Here is a 21,201-nt window from a genome sequence, read left to right as displayed (position 1 = left end):
CAATTCTGGAAGTTAATTGTGGAGTTTTATAAAAACAGCTGAAATACCGAGACGACCACAAGTCAAACATTCGTGAGAAACAAAACACCTGTTGAGCTTGGCTCCAATTTTTCAAATTACTTTGAGCCAAAAAAGTTTCAAGAGAAAAATATTTCTAGAAACTGTGAAACACTTCAAGTCATTAAAAACGGCAACAGATAAAGAACTTTTGTTTACGTTTCTTCGTCTGAATCCCTACAATTTAAACACAATTGTATACAGTCGATGAAATCAAGACCCATCTATTCAGGTTGATTGTACTTCTGAACTTGATTCCTAGAATTCTGATTTTTTTCGCTGCGTGTCTACCACGGCAAGGAAAGCGAATATCCTACGAAGGATTATCTCTACAGTATGTCGTACCAGCCAATAGTTAGCCAACCCATTCCTGGCAAGGTTCAGCCAATCTATGGAGAGTTTCCCGTTCAAGTGATCTGTCCGTATTGTCAAGCAAGAGTCATGACTCGTACGGTTCTAGAAGATGGAAATTTGACCTACGCTGCTGCTAGTATTTTGTGCCTCCTGGGGTAAGCACGATAAGCAAATCACAAAATGCAAGCTACAGCTAAATGGGATAATACCAGTTATTTTTTCTTCCTTCCTTCCTTCCTTCCTTCCTTCCTTCCTTCCTACCTCTCTCTTTTTTCATTTTTCATTTTCGTTTATTTAGTAAAGAATCTCGTTCCGCCTATCCAATGTTAGAAAACACAACGTTATAACAAAAAAGCCGTAAACCATATATCAAGAATTGCGCAGAAATGAATGAAGATACTATGCAATGAACGAGAAACATAGTGGATTTTATTCAACTTCTTCATTGATCAAAGAAGGTTACAGGCAGATAACGCGGCTTTGGTCCTGATAATTTTCGAAAGCCGAATTCAATAATAATTTTATTATGCCTTTTGTAAACCAGAAATAAAGATTTAATATTGCTTTCAAAGAAATAGGAAACGTATTTCAATCTCTATTATCTGCAGAAAAGCCTACAGATAATACATTTATCATTTCAAGTTTACACAATAACATGGATTGGCTGGGGGCTGTCAGCCAATCAGAAGTGAGACAGTCAGTAAAATGTATAATAAAACTAGTTATTTGATATTGAACATTTCTCAATCCTTTCTCCTCCCCCCACAGGTGCTGGTTTGGTTGCTGCTTGATACCATTCTGTTTGGATTCCTGCAAAGACGTGATTCACACATGCACAAACTGCAGTGCACCCCTGGGAAAATACAACAGGCTTTGTTGAACGACTCAAAGGATGTCTCTAAGGACTCCGAAGAAAAGAACAAAGGAACCTTATGTTGGGGTTCCTGTGGTATCCCATATAAACATATCCAACACATAAACATAAACATATTTTTAAGAATTTTTTTGTTTTTTGAAGAAAACGAAACATTATTCTATATACCTTAGCAATTGTTATCAAAACTAAAGAAAAGTTAAAATATTATAGGTTTCAAACAACTATTTGTATAATCCTTACTGAAAAAATAGTAATAAATGATGCCAGATATCGTTCATTATCATTAATTGTTCCTATCCTTTATAAGTAGTGCTTGAACATTTTCAGAAACTTCAGAAAGTAAACTTCAAGTTTTAAACTGTTAAATAGAATAGCATACAAAAACATTGCCCCTCCCTTCCTATCCCTCACATTATAGTGAGAAACTTATCTTATACAGTTACACATGAATCAAAGAAACCTATCATCAGTGCTTAGATAGGATTCAGAAGTATTAACAGGCATTCCTTGCTGTAGTCTTGCCTTATTCTTAGCTTTTTCCTGCTCTTCTTTTTCAATTTGCTCAGCTCGTTGGGCTTCAAGTATCTCGTCAACAGACACTTGTTGTTGAGTTGAATTTTTTTCTTTCTCTTGGTCCTTTAACATAGTTAACAGCCAAAAACAAACAGTCAGTGATCAGATCATTGGATGAAAAGCAAATGGTGGAAACAAGATTAATCGGTGTTAAAATTCTAAAACTCTTCATTATATAGAGCGCATGCAGTAAAACCATGAAATAAAAACAAAGTTGCTACTGACAAATAGTAGCTATTTAGTGAATAATAGTTGCTAGCATTCAACAAGAACATTCATCATTCAAAGACAAATACACAAGAGACCATTTGTGTCTTTGTTTAATAAATGCTCTGGTTGAGAGCTAGTAACTATTAGTCACTAAATGGCTACTATTTGTCAGTATCAACTTTGTCTTTATTTCATGGTTTTACTGCATGTGCTCTAGTACTTACAATTTCTCCTAACAAGACCACATTTTCTCCTCTGATCACAAAGATTCCTCTGTTTATATCCCCATATTTATCTCCTACATGGATTCTCTCTATTGTATCTTGTAGCACTAGATTAGCTGTGAAAATTCAAATATAAAATTCAGGGGTGAGAAAATGGATGTGGAGGGTAGAGTTCTAGAATGTACAAGAAGATACAAGTCAATATGAATAAAGAAGAGGGTATCCCCCCCCCCCCCCCCCTGGGGGAGGGGGAAATCAATATAAGGTCTGTTGAATATAATTTGAAGGGTAGGGTAAACTGATAGAAGGGTGGGTTCACGCAAGATATAACCTGTATTTAGCAGCCTCTAATTAACAATATGCTTCAATAATTCTTAGGGTAGTCATGTTACGACAGAGCCACCATGTTGGTTGACCATAACAAAGGAATTGGTATAATTTAGCTTCTCTCATTAGATCAACCAACATAGGGGTTGTTTCATTTATCTATATCTCAAGGGATTTTGAGTCTTGTGGTTACATCACAAGAAAAAAGGTTCTAGTGTATTATCTAAGAGATACATACCAAACTGATCAATGCTTCTCAAGTATCCAATTAGAGTCCTATTGTCTCTTAACACAACTAGAAGCTTCTCTATGAATTCAAGAAATGACACACCATTAGACAATATCCCTAAATTAAAATTGGGCAGACGCTCTAAAATTACTTCCATTAAATAGCAAAGAGTATCTCTGACACTCCCCAGATAGGATACTATTCCATCACAGATCCTCCACCAGTATTTTATTTGGTGCTTCACCAATATATGTTGGGTGGAGAGAGTTGGATACTTCTTTTTACAGTTCCATTCAGTGACCATGCAATAATAGCCTCAAGTCGAGGTTAGAGTTGCTGTATATGATAAACTATAGTTTTGCTATGCGCTGCAACTCAACCTCAACTTGGAACTATTATTTGTGGTCACTGAACAGGACTGTAAAAAGGAGTATTGTGATAATTATTAGAAGTATGAGAGTGCGGCAAAACTCTTTTTATAGTAAAATAAAAGAAGTCATTCAATTTTGTACAAAGTGTACAATTATGTACACACCAATAATTTAGATTTCAATATTTATTTTTTAAAATAGGGGAAAAGTTTAAAACACACTTCTCAAAAGTCATAATGAAAAATCAAGAGAACCGAAGCTCAACTTCAAAGAATAGCTTCAAAAATATCAAAGTTTCACAAGACTTACTATCGATTTCCTTGATAAGACTCGCTGTGCCTGGCAAGAAACTCATACTTAGATGTTATCCTGCCATAGGCCACAAAATTCCCTCATGAATGTCAAGTTAGAAGCAGAATTCTTAGAAGGAATAAACTTTACTGGTGAAATTTTGTACAAAGAATCGTTCGATGGAAACCGGAAGACTTAGTAGCCAAGCCGCATGAGAGGCTTGGAACACTGGAATCCACCGGAACCGGAAATAAAAATGCGTTGTGTCAAAAACCAGAAATATGAAAATTTGATCTTTGTTTATGTATTTTAATCTTGTAATCATACTCACGTGCTAACCAAAGTTCAAACTCCACTGTGGTAGAAAGGAAGCTTTGGTTTGCGGGGTTTCCGAGTTCAAAGTCGAAATATTTTGTCGCGTTTGGTAGGGTTGGAAATCACGGCAAAATGGAACGATCTGTGTCCTTGGTTATGCCAGATTTTATAGAACCTCTACAGTTAACAATTATTACGGTCCTCTGTATTATATTCTTCCTTGGACATACTATAGGTGTTTTGCTGACAATGTATTTGCTCTTTTCGCCCTTTTATGTCTTTACGATAATATATTTATTTTGGACCTATCTCTTTGATACTAAAACACCACGCAATGGAGGAAGGAGGTTTCAATTTTTTCGCAAGCTAAAGACTTGGAAGTTAGTCAGGGATTTCTTCCCTGTACAGCTCATAAAGACTGCCAAACTCAATCCGAAAAGAAACTACGTGTTTGGATATCATCCTCACGGCATTATGTGCTTTGGAGCTTGGTTGAATTTTGCAACGGAAGCGACGGCATTCAGTGAGTTGTTCCCTGGAATAACGCCACATCTCATGACCTTGAAATGTAAGGACAATGTTAATCCTCGGATTTAATGTATGGACATGTATGAGCATGTACATGTATATATCTATTTTAAAGACAGCTTCAATGGGGCTTGAGGACTTGGGTCATGACCCACCTCTATTTTTGCTCTACAATATAATAGCCATATAAAACCACTTTCTACCCCTGGCCCATGGTAAAATTGAGATGGAGGATGAGGAGGGTGAGGGGAGAAGGAGCTGTACAAAGGCCACATGCAAGTCTCATGTAGGCTGATCATCCCATTCATAATCATCAATAATTAGAGCTTTTGCATTCATCTGATTTACTGGTATAGTATACATGGCCATTATTACAAATAACCGTTCAACTATATGTAATAATTACTAGCACTCTCGTAGTTCTTAAGTATGATACTTTATAGATTTGAGATATTTAAATTTTTATATATTAATGTTAATAAGTATATTGACATGTGAATAAAGATTATTATTATTATTATTATTATTATTATTATTACATCTGTTATATAAGGAGCAAATCCAAGAAATTATAAAAGTTAGGGCCAAGGCAGTCGTGACAAAATAAGATCATAGACACAACAACTTAGAGCAGTCCAAGGGCAGAAGGGGCCACTTCTGCACTCCCCTAAAATCACCCCTAAAATAGTAATGTCATCTCTCTCATATTTTATCCCATTTTAATTTTATGCATTTTTTCTATTTTCAGTAATTTTCAACTTCCCATTCTTTAGAGATTTTGTGATGGCCGGTGGTGTCTGTGATGTTTCAAGGGAATCAATTAATAGCTGTTTGCAGGGCTCTGGAAATGCTGCAGTTATTGTCGTAGGTGGTGCTAGAGAATCATTAGAGGCACGCCCTGGCTCTCATAAGCTGACCTTAAAGAATAGAAAAGGATTTGTGAAAATTGCATTGCAGAATGGGTGAGCTACTGATACATATATTTAATCCAGATTTTATGTATTCACCGGTAAAATGGAGCACTAACAACAGTAGGAGGGGGTTAACGGCACACCTTAGAAGCAGAGTACCTTACTGGAACATAGTCTGCTAGCCAAGATTCATTATGTTTCATTCCAGATTCATTCCAAAAGTGTTATATAATCGTCACATACTTTTATTTTTCCTTTGTTCCCATTTTTCATTTCATTTCATTGCATTTCAGTGCTTCTCTTGTTCCTGTTTACTCTTTTGGAGAAAATGAGTTATTTAACCAAATAAATAACCCTAAAGGCTCCTGGCTGCGAAGATTCCAAGCCAAATTCCAAAGTATAGCATCATTTGCACCTCCATTATTCTACGGCAGAGGATTTGTGGAAAATTCTTATGGGCTTCTTCCTCACAGGGTTCCTATATATACAGTAGGTAAGTATCATCCCATCCTATTCCCTTCTCTTCATTAATTTCTCCCATCCCATTCTAGTATATGATTTCATGTCACTAAACAAAGTAACTTTGATAAAAAAGAACAGAACAACAAAACATTTTCACTGCATCTTTTAAATAATAATTTTCTGTCATTTATTCTCATTTCTTTTCTTATTTTCATCCTATTTTTTTCCCACTAGTTGGTTCCCCAATTTTGGTGAAGAAAGCAGTGCCGAAACCAACTCAACGGCAAATTGACAATTTACACAAGAAATATGTGCAAGGACTTATCAACCTGTTTCACAAGCATAAACACAGATATGGCATCCCGAAAGAAACGAAGCTTGTCATCCAGTGATGCAACTGGGATAAGAATGTTTAACATAAATGACATGATAAACATGTCTATTCCTAAGACAGGTCCAAAGATGTCAAATGTTAATATAAGTAAAGATAAGGATCAGTTTCATAGGACTGAGTATTACAGTTTTGAATTCTCTGTCATTCAGGGGTTTAGCCTTGATTTTGTGTTAAATATTCACTAACTACCAGTTTAGGGACTGTAAGATTTGAAAGTGTTTGTACTGTTGAAGCTGTGCATTCTTTACTTTATCGTTGGTATTTACGAATATTTTGCCACTAAAACGAAGCTAATATAACCCTCAATCCTAAGTAACAGACACTGTAGTTATAAGGAATATACTCTATGGATCTATAAAAGAAATTCTTATGTTTCGTTCACACACTTTGTACAAATCTTCTGAAGTATTTGCATACAATGTAGAGTTGAAAAATATTGCTAAATAAATGTACGTATGAATATCACACTTAAACCAGGAAACTTGTTTCACTTTCATTGCAATCTAACTAAACACGCTTTAGATCGCATTGGGAAGAGCTGGCAATTTTACAAAAAACATCGGAAGAATTTTTTAACTCAGTTGACCGCTCAGATGGGTACTGATCATAACACAATACCTACAAACAAGAGTTTTAGGTTTTAGAAATTTCTCCTGAAAAGACTACTTTATTTATGAGAACGTTTCTGCCCCTCAGATCTAAATTATTTTTTTCTAAGACACAGTTTTTTGAGTTTTGGAAGTTTATCACGCAGTGTATTTCGTGACAGTATTGCTTGAGGGCCCCGAGTCCATTGTCCTTTTGTGTCCTTTACGAGGAATGCCTGGTGATATTTGCCGGAAAGAATACTTTGACCTTTGATTGCAGTAAAACGTGCTGTTACAAGTATTCGGTTCAAAGTTTTCTCACATAAGAAGCTCAAATTTAACACGAACTAGACATAACTAACGAATACACTTTGAAAATAAGATTCTATACGCTTAAAATCGTGGGAGAAAAAAACAATTTCCCAATATGGCAATGATCGAATTTGCACCGATTAGTATCCCATTACATCGAAGGCTAGAAACTGCAGCCGTGGCTCTATATTACTACTCTTTCTTCTTCGGTGCTTTGATAGGGTTTCTCATAATCATTGGATTGCTCTACACTTGGTTATATCCAGTAGCACTACTCTATCTTGCGTGGGCCTACCTTTTTGACTCTGGCACGCCAAGTCACGGAGGACGGAGATCAGCTTTCATGCGAAAACTCAGAGTTTGGAAATACTTCCGAGATTATTTCCCAATTTCGTTAATTAAAACTGCTGAATTGGATCCCCAGAAAAACTACATCCTTGGATATCATCCTCATGGGATTCTTTGTGCAGGAGCGTTTTGTAATTTTGCGACAGAAGCAACGGATTTTTCTGAAGTTTTCCCGGGAATTACCCCACATCTACTGCCATTGATGGGTAAGGAAAAATAATCATTTATAATTGCTTTATGGGTGTTCTAAATAAATTTTCATTCGGTTTGATTATGCTATTGTAATCGATTTTCTTTGATTATTTATTTTGTTTTAGTTTATGGCTCTATTGTAAACTATGGTGTAAATAAAGCCTATTGTATTGTTCGTTTTTGTTTTGATACGTAAGGGTCATGTGACTTTCATTGCAAATGGCCCATTCTTAAAAAAGTACATGCAGTTATTTCAATATAGTTAGTCACCAAAAACGTAGAAAGCTGCAATCGCTGAGGATCATAAAAAATCAATACTCAATAGAAACTGCAGCTTGAGGATGCAAGTCTCAAGATCTTAACTCACAATAGTTACAAAGCGGTTGAAACATGTAAAATGTATCTACCCATAATCCTTGGCAGTCTCAGCTTTATAGCTTTTCACATGACTAACTTGATTGAAATAAGTACAAATGGGTTACTAATTGTCTTAGGATTCCAACTCCTTGATAAATAATGATCATTGGTATCTTCTTTAATGAGGCACTTTATGAGGAATAAAGGGTAGTATAGTAGTGGTAATTCACTCATTGAAAATCCATATCCCCCCACAGAGGAAATTGGACATTCTGGAGGGGAAGGGGGTCAGAGAAATTAGTATTACAAAATTACAGAATTTTTATGGAAAAAGATTGAAAGTTCCTGGAGGTGGGGTGGTTCTTTTACAAATTCATTCTGTGGTGGGGTATGGATATTTTCTGGAACTACACTACATTACTTGGTGGTAGGTTTTGGTCTCCCTTGATCATTTGAGAGTTCTTCTCCGATCCAGTATCTCTTGTTTTTCTCTCTCTGCAAAATCTAGCAAGCTAAATTACAATTCAATCTGGGAGTTGACTAGGCACCCAATTTGATCAGCCCCAGGTATCAAAAATAAGTTTTCAGAAAATGTTGAAATTTGCAGGCTTTTGGGGTGTGGCTCGTTTTTTGGCTGGCTCTCTCAAGAAAAACTGTTTTTAAACCACTGATTATGTGAATGGTCCACTGGTAATACTGTTGTTGAAGGGAAGATTGAGTAGGGAGGTTAGAAAATCGCTGGCAAAGGTGCTGAAATTGCAAGCCAGCTGCTATTTAATAATAATAATAATAATAATAATAATAATAAACTTTATTTAACGATGATAAAAAACCAATTTAGCAAAGCTAATCTTACATTGGGTCATCAAGAAATATAAAAATACAAAAATATGTGAAGCTAATATAAATATCTAAACTACAAAATTTAAATATACACTAAACTATTGAGAAAAGATACTATTTATAATTATGATTTATTTAACATATATTTGTAGAGTTCCGTTCTAAAACTCTTAAATTGCTCAATATTTCTTAAAGCAGTAGGTAAATTATTATAAGCCTTTGCCCCACTATAGGGCAGACAATTTCTACTGATGCATAACTTAACTTTAGGTAGCCATAAATCATTATTTGCAATGCTTCTAGTTATCCTATTACAAACTGAAGATTTCAGCTTAAACATATTACTAATATACTGGGGGGCCATGTTATGAAGGGCCTTGTATACTAAAGTACACAGTCTGAATGTTACTCTTTGATGAATAGTAAGAATTCCTGATATGTTAAACAGTGGACCAGCCGAAGTCAGTTTAGGCTTATCAAAAATTATTCTTAATGCCATATTCTGTAACTTAAGGATACGTTTAGCATGACTTGAATGACCCCAAATAGTGCAACAATAATCAATATGTGGCTGTAGAAAAGACTTATAATAAGTCAATCTACAGTCTAAAGGTAAGAACTTCTTAATCCTTCTTAACAGATAGATTCCTTTACTTAAGGTCTTGGCTACTTTGTCAATATGACACTTCCATAAGAGGTGTTTGTCAATTATTACTCCTAACAGTTTTTCAGTTTTAGTTGTTTTCAACTTAGCGCCATTGTAGTAAACTTCAAGGTCACTCTTTAATCTTGCTGCTTTCTGATAAGTTGATATCAACATTGCCCTTGTTTTGTCAAGATTAACAACCATGTTATTTTCATTGCACCATGTGTGAACATTAGACATATCATCAGTTAGAATGTCATTGAGTTCCTCAACTGTCTTTGCACTGGAATGAGATGTAGAGTCGTCTGCAAACATATCGATATTGGAACTAGTGTATAGGGGAAGGTCATTTATAAATACAATAAACAGCAGCGGCCCAAGTATGCTTCCCTGAGGTACCCCATAATGGACTGGTTTCGTAGATGACAGGATTCCTTGAATCTGAACACACTGCTGTCTGCCTTGTAAATATGACTTGAACCAGGATAGCACTAAATTATCACAACGATAGATTGCAAGTTTCTGAAGAAGTATATCTGTGTCCACCATGTCGAAAGCTTTGCGGAAATCCACAAACACTGTTACAGTTAGAATACCTTTTTCCATATTTGATGCCCAGCTGTCAATAAGCTTTAATAAAGCTGTTTCACAAGAGTGATTGCTTCGAAAACCTGATTGGGAAGTATGCAACAATTTATGTCCAATAAGAAAATCGTAGAAGCAGTTGTGAATATAACGCTCAAGGATCTTGCTTACTGCACACAATATAGCTATTGGCCTGTAGTTGTTAACATCACAATGATTGCCAGATTTAAATACTGGGGTGACCTTGGAGGTTTTCCAGACAGTAGGAAACTTGCCACTTGTTAAACTCTTATTAAAAATGCTTGTTAAGGATACCGTAATTTCATTCGCAGATAATTTGAGGATTTTAGAACTCAAACTATCAAGTCCTGTGGCTTTATTAATGTCCATGGTAGACAGAAACTTGTGTACAAATTCTGTGGTTATTGGAGGAATATTAAATTTCAGATCATCCTTAATCCTTGAGTTTACCATGACTTTCAGTTTATCAAAGTTGGTTGCAGGCTGTTGATTTAAGATATATTGATCAACAACTGAGGAGAAGAAGTTATTAAAATGTTCACCAATGTCTTTAGGATCAGTAATGGTGTTTTTGTTTAGATCAATATGGTGTGGTGTAGTTTTTACATCATCGGGAGCAAGTTCTCGCAAGCATCTCCAAAGTTTTCTCGAGTCACCTTTTCTATTGTTCAGACATGATTTGTAATACTCTGATTTAGCTTTCCTTATCAATGCAGTACAACGATTCCTAGTAGCTTTGTAGTTCACAGTGTCATTTATTTTCTTGAAATGATCTCTGTTTGACATACATCGAAGAATCTCACCCGTTAACCATTTAGGCTGTTGTTTTCTTTTGACGCGCCTTTCTTTCCAGGGTAAGTGTTTGTCAATTACTTCAAGAAACAACTTGTACCATATGTCAAGACAATCATCCACATCATCAAGAGTATCAATGACAGTCCAAGGGACATGAGATAGATCATCTAAGAAGCTTTGAATCCTGCAGTCCAGACCAGAGGTTGTTTTAGGGTATCAATAAATTTTGAATAATTGTTGTCTTTTTCAGCTCTCTTCAGGCCTCCTTTATTCAGGGACTACATCATGAGTAGTGGTATGTGTAACGTAACGAGAGAAAGCTGCGAGTATATCCTGACTGAGAAAGGACCAGGAAATTCCATTGTCATTGTCGTCGGTGGAGCAACAGAGTCACTCGATGCTCATCCAGGGTTGAATATCCTAACCCTCAAGAAAAGATATGGATTTATTAAACTGGCTTTGAAAACTGGGTAAGAAGAGTGATATTAGAGTATAAGATCCTTAAAACTCATGTGTGCAAACATTTCCAGTTGCACTGATGAAGGTCTTTGTAAAGACTGAAACGTCTGTTTAAAAATTGTAAATTTCACAAGTCAGAGACAACTTTAATTTATAATGAATAGAGTACCTTTCATTCCAACAGATGCAAATAACAATGTCTTAATGGACAAATAGTACTGATGGTAAAAAGTGTAGTGCTATCCAGCAGATAGATCTTATTTGATGGATAAATTTATTGGATGACAGCATGTCCACTGGATAAGAATTTATGAATGCATAGTGCTATCCACCCTTTGTATGACCAGGCCCATGCCAGGAATCAATTTCTTTCTCATGTAAAATGATTGTGTTATTCCTACCATCCACCATGGCTGCCATCACATGAATCACACAAAACTTCAATGTTTTATTTTATTTTATTTTATATCTGCAGCTCTTCCTTAGTTCCAATCTATGCATTTGGTGAAAATGATGTCTTTAATCAAGTGAGTAACCCAAGAGGTTCAATGCTCAGAAAAATACAGACCAAGATACAGAAGACTGTTGCTTTTGCTCCAGTTCTCTTCTATGGAAGAGGGATATTCCAGTATACCTTTGGGATGTTGCCTCATAGAAAACCAATCAATGTAGTTGGTAAGTCAATGGATACTTATTTTTATGCCATAAAATCCCTGGTTATAAGTGTTACAATATTAGCTTACGCAGTTGTAATTAGATACTTAGAGAAGTGATTGTTTGATTAAATACGCATAACTATTTCCCCACCAACACGAACACGTCTTGAAACATGGTGTCAGAAATAAATTGGAAATAACGCTTCCAAAGTAGCTGAAAAAAACCGTCAAGTTCCTACTGCCGAGGCATTGAAGAAGTAATATGTCAAGTAAGGAGGAAGCTTCGACCAGCAGCGGTCCACGAGGACCAATATTCACGTCGCATTTTCCGGTACCAACGCCGATGAATACCAAAGGAGATCAAGTAAACAATTGGGACTTCTTTAAACAACAGTGGGAGGACTACGAAGTCGCAACCGGACTGTACCAGCAAGACCCAAAGATACGACTAGCAACGTTTCGCTCTGTAATGGGGAAGGAATGTCTGCAAATATTCCTTAATCTCAAGTTAAGTGACGAAGAAAAGAACGACGTAAACACATGCTTAAACGCGCTAGAAGCCTACTTCAAACCAAAGCGCAACGTGGTGTACGAACGATATCTGTTCAACAGCTGTACTCAAGGCCCAGAAGAAACCGTAGATGGCTACGTAAATCGCCTTAGAAAATGCGCTTCATCATGTCAGTTTGGTCCGTTAACGGAAGAGCTTATCAGGGATCGACTCGTTCTTGGTATACGAGAACACGCAACAAAACTACGTCTTTTAAAAGAGGACAGTCTAGATCTCAACAAAGCCCTCAACATTTGCCGCTCAAGTGAATTAGCTAGCAGTCAGTTAAAAGCCATGAGTCTAGTGGATAAGACAAATAACGAAGAAATCAATGAAATACGAGAACGGAAGCCTAAATCTCCAAGCAAGCCAAGTGACAAGTACAACAACAGACGTTCCCACAGAACGCCAAGCGAGGACAGTAAACGAACTACAAGTCAACGAACGAGCAGTTACAAGTGCTACCGCTGTGGTGGTTCTCAGAAACACAAGTTAGAAGACTGCCCCGCCTATGGCCGTGAATGCAAAACGTGCAAGAAACAAAACCATTTCGCGTCTGTGTGTAAATCGAGGTCAAGCAATGTCAAAGCGATGACAGCTGAATCAGGAGAATCAGAAGAAGGAGAATACTCATCCGACGAATTCACGTTGAAGATTGAAGAAGTTGGTTCGGTGAAAACGAAGGGCAAGCAGCTTTTTGCAAAGCTTGAGTTTATGAACACCAATTCCAGTTATAAAACGGATTTGGACTGCCAACTAGACACAGGAGCGACCTGTAACGTAATCAGCCACAAGGATGTAGCAATCATCAACCAAGACGGTAATCCGACGCTCAAGCAAAGCAATGTCAAACTACGATTGTTTGATGGATCAATCATGGAAACATTAGGTGAAGTGACACTTAAGGTCAACGAAAAACATTGCTTCAAATTTCAGGTTGTCAACGGAAACCACAAACCAATTTTATCAGCCGAGACATGCCAACAATTAGATCTAATCAAGTTAAACATCGATCATCAAGTCCACGCGGTTCAAGAAACCGGAACTCTGCCCCTAACTAAAGAAAGTATCTTAAAAGATTTTCGAGACGTCTTCGAAGGATTGGGAAACATTGGTAACGCTACAATCGCAGTTGACCCAGATGTCACGCCAGTTCAACACGCGCCTAGAAGAATCGCAGTTACGCTTCGCCAGGAAGTCAAAACAAAGTTAGCTGAACTCGAGAAAAAGAAAATCATTGTCAAAGAGACAGAACCCACCGAATGGATCAGCAGCATGGTCGTTGTAGCCAAACCTGGAAAGATACGAATCTGTTTGGATCCCAAAGATCTAAACAAAGCGATCAAACGACCCAAATACCAAATGCCTACGATGGATGAGATGCTACCCAGACTCGGCAAGGCCAAAGTCTTCACAACGTTAGACGCAAAGGATGGGTTCTACCAAATCGGTTTGGACGAAGCTAGCAGTAAGCTTACAACCTTTTGGACCCCATTTGGCCGTTACAGATATCTACGCATGCCCTTTGGCGTCAGCTCAGCCCCAGAGGAATTCGAAAGCACCCTACACGAGCGACTGGGAGACCTAGAAGGCGTGGAAGTGCTCCGCGACGATATGTTAGTGGTCGGTTACGGTGACACATTAGCAGAAGCCAACAAAAACCATGACGAAAATCTGCTACGTCTGCTCAAGAGAGCAAGACAGATCAACTTAAAGCTGAACAGCAAGAAGCTCATCATGCGGAGAAAAGAAGTGAAGTTCATGGGACACATCTTGTCATCCACCGGACTCAAGCCAGATCCAGATAAGGTCAAAGCAGTGACCGAAATGCCAAAGCCTACCAACAAGCAAGAGACACTCAGCCTACTAGGCTTTGTAAATTATCTCTCCAAGTTTCTCCCTCGACTATCAGAAGTCGCACTGCCTCTTCGTGAACTAACCACAAAGAATGCAAGATTTGTGTGGTCACGCCAGCACGACAAAGCCTTCTCAGAAGTTAAACAACTCGTGATTGCGCATCCAGTACTCAAGTACTATGACATGAGCGAAGAAGTCACTATCCAATGTGATGCTAGTGAGAAAGGCCTCGGAGCAACCTTGCTTCAAAACGGCCAACCAGTAGCGTTTGCATCCCGAACTCTCACACCAGTTGAGCAACGCTACGCACAAATCGAAAAAGAATGTCTTGCAATCGTCTTCGCTTGTGCAAAGTTCAGCCAGTACATCACACGGAGAGAGCTGATAACAGTAGAATCAGACCACAAACCTTTGCAAGTGATCTTCAAGAAATCGTTGTTAGCAGCACCCAGCAGGTTACAGAGGATGATATTACGCCTACAGCGATACAACCTGAACGTAACTTACAAGCCAGGACAACAAATGTACGTGGCAGATCACCTCTCACGAGCCTTCCTCGCAGACCAAGGAGAACCAGGAGACGAGTTCCAAGTGTTTGCGCTAGAACTAGAAGGAATCAACCCCCTCGACAATGTAAAGGTCACAAGTGAAAGGTTAGCGCAACTACAAAAAGCCACAGAGCAAGACCCTACAATGCAGTCACTTAAGAATACTATACTAATAGGATGGCCTGACGTACGTGACAAAGTACCAGTAGCTATCAGAGACTACTGGCATTTCCGAGAGGAACTGACACTCCACAACGGCATCTTATTCAAGAATCAACGCATCATCATACCTCGAGCCCTCAGATCTGAAGTAGTCGCGAGGTTACACTCAAGTCATCAAGGAATCGAGGCGTGTGCAAGGAAAGCACGAGATCGCGTTTACTGGCCAGCAATGAACCACGACATCGAAAATGCAGTAAAGGCTTGTCATGTGTGCTCAGAATATCAACCAAGTAACCCCAGCATGCCAATGCAGTCGCACGAAATACCCGACAGACCTTGGAGCAGACTAGGCACAGATCTTTTCACGCTGCAGAACAGAGACTATATAGTCTTGGTAGATTACTACTCAGACTACATAGAAATAAGTCCTCTGAAAGATACAACCTCAGCATCCATTACCAAGTTTCTGAAGGAACAGTTCAGTCGACATGGGATACCCGATGTGCTGGTATCCGACAACGGGCCTCAATACGTCAGCAATGAGTTTGCTGAATTCGCAAGAGACTGGGAGTTCAAACATGTCACCTCATCGCCATACCACCCAAAGTCAAATGGAAAGGCGGAATCAGCAGTGAAAGTAGCCAAGAGCCTGCTCAAGAAAGCCATGCACGACCGTAAAGATCCGTGGTTAGCCTTGCTAGATTATCGAAATACCCCCACTCAAGGAATGCAGAGCAGCCCAGTACAGCGCTTGATGTCTAGGAGAACAAAGACACTAGTCCCCATAGCAACTAACCTTCTGTATCCCAAAGTAGCGGAAGGTGTGACAACCAAAATCCACCTTAAGCGCCAGAAAGCCAAAAGTCACTACGACAGACATGTAAAGGTCCTACCAGACCTAGAAATAGGCCAAGAGGTAAGAGTAGCGCCAAACCAGAGAGGCAAGCCCTGGGAAGTAGGGAACTGTAAAGAGAAACTCTCAGACAGGTCATATCTAGTTGAGTCGAACGGAGAGTTACTTCGCCGAAACAGACAGCTTTTAAAGCCCGTCGACGAAGCACCGAAAGAACCAGCTAGTGACACACAAGCATCACCAGAGGCAGACAGTGCAAGGACACCTCAAGTTCTACCTGCGTCAGAACCCGCGGTCAATCCACCTGTACTGCGAAGAAGTCAGAGAGTGGTTAAGAAACCTGATCGGTTTACTTGACTACCGAACATTTATAGGACATTGATTTTGTTACAGTTGAACTTTAATATCCATATAATCATTTCGTAGTTTAGTCAGCCATTTTGTTTGGTCATTTATTTTTTAAATCTTTAAAATCTTTCTATATCATCCCAGCCATGTATTTCAAACATTATAAAAGGGGAGATGTTACAATATTAGCTTACGCAGTTGTAATTAGATACTTAGAGAAGTGATTGTTTGATTAAATACGCATAACTATTTCCCCACCAACACGAACACGTCTTGAAACAATAAGCCTACAAGTTATTAGGCATTACAAGGTTGAGAAAAAGACTGGGACGAGTTGGCATTGCAGTGCATTGTAGGGCTGTTTTAGGGACATTTCCAAGATGTTAGCTAGTTAACAGCCCCACAATGCACTGCAATGCCAACTTGACCCAGTCTAAACACCCACCCCCCCCCCCCCCCCCCCCTTCCCCAGTAACTGGCCCACCTCTGGTATCTCTAATTCATGACATTGGCACATCGACCCTGTGGGGAGGGAGCGTTGCGTGACGACCGACACTAAAAACGGATGCGAGGGAGACTAATCGACCATTGACTGGTGAAATAAAAGAAAGAAATAACGGTTTCCTCTTCATCTAAAATTCCTTCAGTAATTCCATTATAACTAGGATTTAACAATATAGCGTTAATAAATATAGTGACATGATAGACGTATGGCATATTCCGACCAGTGGTCCCAACTAAATTAGGTCCGGACACACGATGCAAATGTTGCGCACATTAGTTCTAGTGGAAGTGTTTTCGAGGGTTATCATCACACTGGACGAGCAACTTTTCCTGCACACCCGTCGCTTTTAAGAGGGTAGCGCTTAATAGCCAGTGGATAACAAATGTGGCCCTCGTTTCATGATCGAATTGACCTAATTCACTATGACGTCACTGCTTGTTTATGTCGGGGATAGAATCGCCAAATCCAATAGAAAATTCAACTAAATTTGCTCCTAGCGAAACAGCTTAATCTAAAATGGCCTGGTTTTCAGATATAATGTGTGTTAATATGTACTAAAAAAATATTCTTAGCGTTTGCTGGCTATTCTACTTCTCTTCGTGGAATGATACGGGATTTAGAACAATTTTCGGTTAGTTTGCGTTGATTTGACCCCGTCCGACGACCATGATCCTTTGCGTTTAAACGATAGATTGTTGAATATTGTTTTGATGTGACGTCATAGTGAAGTTTGGCAATAAAAAGTTAGGAGTTAATTTTCGTGGAGGTAGGAAAACCGGAGAACCCGTAGAAAAACCCTCGAAGCACAGAAGAGAACTACTAAACAAACTCACATACGACACCGAGCCCGGCGGGACTTATACCCGGCGGGTACGCCACCCCAGCTTTCCTGATTTTATCCTTGCATTCAACAGTTGTGCGCTACAGTTCCACCATGCGTCGGGATCATTCAAGCACTATCATGCAAATCTTTTCATATGGATTTCTTTGTTGTTTTTTTGTTTTACGACAGTCGGTGCTCCAATTGACGTTACCAAAAACGAAGACCCAACGAAAGACGAAATCCAGGAACTTCATGACAAATACGAAGAAAAGCTAATTGAACTGTTCGAAGAAAACAAACTGAAATACGGCTTGAATGAAGAAGACAAACTTGAAATTCTGTAAACTGGAAATGGATTTTTTTTTTTAAACTATAAATTTGAAAGCCATACTATCCTAATATAAATGGTTGATATTTGGGGTTATGTGTGATTCCTTTTCAATTTTCATTTAACTTTAAAACAAACTAAGCTTATCTGTATGGAAATATTGAAAAAGTTATTTTATTATTCACCGATCCAAGGCGATCGAAACTGCTTTTTCTAAAAAGTAAAATCACATAATTTTTCGCCAAAAACACCTGAATTCTTGAAGATTACTCTGTGATCCAACTTTGACTACATAAGAAAATAGTTATTGCTGTTGTTCTTCGCCTTAAATTTGTCTCAAGCCGACGTTTTCTGCACCTTTGAGTGTTTTTCTTTTGAAACCCGCGGGAATCCCTTGGTGTAGATGCGCAGTAATTGTGCGCGCTGACAATAGTAGGCACCGTCTTACATTGCATGGTCACCGCCATTCTCGCTTCAATGCACAGAAATTAAAGAGGTTTATGGCATGGCAAAGATGAACTCTGTTTTACTTTTGGCGAGTTGAAATGTATACTCTTCAAATGTTATTTTAAAATTTAAACTATTTCTTATGTTAGAATTACTTGGATTTATTAGTTAGGCCCCGTCCACGCGTACCCGCAAATTTTTGTATCCGCAAATTTTTTTTTGCGGATACAAAAATGTTCGCGTCCACACGCAGCGTATTCGAATCGTTTTCGAATCGTTTTCGAATCGTTTTCGAATCGTTTTCGAATCGTTTTCGAATCGTTTTCACTGTCCACACGTATCCGGAAATTTCTTGATCCGCCCTGATGCACGCTAGTGCCTAGTTCCTTTGACGGATAGTTTTCTTATTGAGCATGAGCAAAGTCGTGTTTACGTCAGCGTATTCGAAAATTTGCGGATACGACCGTCCACACGTATCCGTATTCGGAGCGTATTCGAAAATTTCCACTCTGGAGACCGTTTTCGAAAATTTCCGAATACGGATACGAAAATTATCGGACACGTGTAGACGCAACCCGTATCCGCAAAAAAAAAATTTGCGGATACACAAATTTCCGGATACGTGTGGACGGGGCTTTAGTTTACATTTTCAAAGCGTATATAATTTCGTAAATTTTCTGGTCAGTCTGCAGTCTGCGGTCTGCGTTTGTTGCACACCGCCCAGCTGTCAGTCTGCAGTCTGCGTTTGTCGCACACCGCTAGGTCAGGACACAGGGAACCCGGCTATATATTTTTTTGTTTCTTTTAGAAAATTAACTTTGCTCTTTGTGGGTTTCCTGTGTTGTGATCGGTTTCCTATTACATAAGCTGTAATCAGATCTGCGCTGTAATCAGATCGGCGCTGTAAACTGATAGCCGATTAAATTCAAATCAATAACCGTTGGTAACGCACTCTCTAGTAAACACTCAAAGAAAGTGCGTTACACACCACAGGCAACCCATAAAAAACAAAACACCAACGGTTATTGATTTGAATTTAATTGGCTATCAGTTTACAGCGCCGATCTGATCACAGCGCAGATCTGATTACAGTAATGATGAAAAGGTAAATTATACACCGTTCAGATTAGCCTCCTTCGCAGCCGTTCTTAGGGTGAAACGTTGCGTGACGACCCTAAGAACGGCTGCGAAGGAGGGTACGTTCAGATCTGATTACAGCTTATGTAAAAGGAAACTGATCACAACACAAGGGCGCCAGGACAGACGGATTGGGTTTAAATATGTGCGATTGTTTCAGTTATTCGTAGATTTCTAATTGAATTGATATATCTTTGTTTCTAAATGGATACTAAATAGTGTTCACTTATCTTTCCAACCAACGGTCTTTCTGGTTTGAATCAGCCGTACGATATGAATATAGTTACCACGTCCACCAACGGTCTTTCTGGTTTGAATCAGCCGTGCACTATCCGTGCCAAACAGTGCTGGCGTCGCTTCGTTAGCGATTACTCACCCTTAATAAGTTAATCAAATTTACTGTACTGAAGGTAAATTTGATTAACTTATTAAGGGTGAGTAATCGCTAACGAAGCGACGCCAGCACTGCTTGGCACGGATAGTGCAGTAAATACTCAGAGATTTAAAATTTGAATTTAAAATTTGGTAAATGTCTAAGGCCTGCCTGTACTTACACTTAAAGCATCTGTCTAGGACAATATTTGTACAGTAGTTAATTCAGCGTCGACTGCACTATAAACAGCTAAACCATAGGTTAAATTAGGTAACACTAGGCTATTAAAAACGTGATCAAGTTCTTTTTGAATGACTGTACCCTTCTTTCCTTAAACACCTAATTACTATTTGTAGACATTTGTTTGCTTTGGTTAACTTGATTTTTATATGTGAACTAAAGCGGTTTTCACAGTATCTCTTGTAACGAAATTGGATTTCATTTTTTGTCATTTTTGTTTCAAAATGGCGTTTTGCTTTTTTGTTACGTTTGAAGAAACGAAGAACTTTGGAATCAGTGAATAATACTGTGAATGTTAATTTACTAATAATTAGATATGATACCGTTAGAAAGAAGTGTCGTCCACCAATCTCCGGGAAAACGGCTAATAGTATAAGCTAGAAAATACCCTTTTTGTACATTACTAGTGAGGATGTGCGCAAGTTGGTTTTAATTCAAAAAAATATTCACTTTTGGAAATTTCGAGAAAAATAGACCTCTTTACCTTGGGTGTTATGTTTGCCCATTTCAGACCACATGTCCGTGATTTCTCTTGGGAATAAGATTCTTTGTTTAAGTTGTATCCATATTCATTTGTCTTCTCATGCGCAACCGAGCGCACACTTTAAACAAAGAAATGATACTCTAAGGAATGACACATGGTCTGAAATGGGAAAACCGGTTGCCCAAGTTACTTGAAGTGGTCTATTGCAGCTCAGTACGCCGCTGTGCGTGTTTGTTACTTCCACAACACGCACGTGGAGCTCCTGCCAAAACTGCCGCAGAGAGGCCAATATTAAAATATGGTGATCAAATTAAACGCAGGCTAACGTTTTCTAGAACAAGTTAAGCTATTCACGCGTACAACCAGTCTAGTGGTCTCATTTCTTTGTAGGCATCCACAAAGTTTCTTAATTTGACAAATTCGTACCTTCGTCATTCTAGTGCAATCTTAACGGAACTTTGCATTTTTGCTATTATTGATGTGAAAAAATTGATAGTAAAGGCCTTTTTCCGATAAATCAAATATCTTAAATTAAATTTCAATCTCTATTGTGAGATTGAATAACGAACTTGACATGATACTGCGGTAAATAAAATATCTGCAGGAAACCTTTTGAATTTTG

The 21,201-nt window shown here is 38.5% G+C and overlaps 3 protein-coding genes across 3 annotated transcripts; 2 read left to right on the top strand and 1 right to left on the bottom strand.

The window, feature by feature from the left end:
* Positions 1-818: 818 nt before the first annotated feature.
* On the bottom strand, positions 819-3,718 carry LOC116303486 (U6 snRNA-associated Sm-like protein LSm1). The gene is made up of 4 exons (XM_031713037.2): positions 3,532-3,718; positions 2,861-2,929; positions 2,296-2,411; positions 819-1,924 (listed from the first exon to the last, which is right to left on the bottom strand). Exons 1-4 carry the CDS (start codon positions 3,575-3,577, stop codon positions 1,739-1,741), a joined length of 417 nt encoding a protein of 138 aa, XP_031568897.2. The 5' UTR covers positions 3,578-3,718; the 3' UTR covers positions 819-1,738.
* A 151-nt stretch (positions 3,719-3,869) lies between these two features.
* On the top strand, positions 3,870-6,604 carry LOC116303484 (2-acylglycerol O-acyltransferase 2). The gene is made up of 4 exons (XM_031713035.2): positions 3,870-4,396; positions 5,105-5,318; positions 5,561-5,760; positions 5,964-6,604. Exons 1-4 carry the CDS (start codon positions 3,961-3,963, stop codon positions 6,119-6,121), a joined length of 1,008 nt encoding a protein of 335 aa, XP_031568895.2. The 5' UTR covers positions 3,870-3,960; the 3' UTR covers positions 6,122-6,604.
* Positions 6,605-6,993: 389 nt separating this feature from the next.
* On the top strand, positions 6,994-18,411 carry LOC116303485 (2-acylglycerol O-acyltransferase 2-A). The gene is made up of 4 exons (XM_089032036.1): positions 6,994-7,576; positions 11,060-11,279; positions 11,744-11,943; positions 17,760-18,411. Exons 1-4 carry the CDS (start codon positions 7,138-7,140, stop codon positions 17,912-17,914), a joined length of 1,014 nt encoding a protein of 337 aa, XP_088888162.1. The 5' UTR covers positions 6,994-7,137; the 3' UTR covers positions 17,915-18,411.
* The last annotated feature ends 2,790 nt before the right edge of the window (positions 18,412-21,201 follow it).

Source organism: Actinia tenebrosa, unplaced genomic scaffold (assembly GCF_029948245.1).
Source record: "Actinia tenebrosa isolate PJP-AT-01 unplaced genomic scaffold, QUT_ActTen_1.0 PGA_scaffold0__85_contigs__length_37466705, whole genome shotgun sequence".
NCBI classification, from domain to species: Eukaryota; Metazoa; Cnidaria; class Anthozoa; order Actiniaria; family Actiniidae; genus Actinia; species Actinia tenebrosa.
The sequence above is the reverse complement of the archived record's forward strand: the minus strand, read 5'-3'. Positions and strand labels throughout refer to the sequence as shown.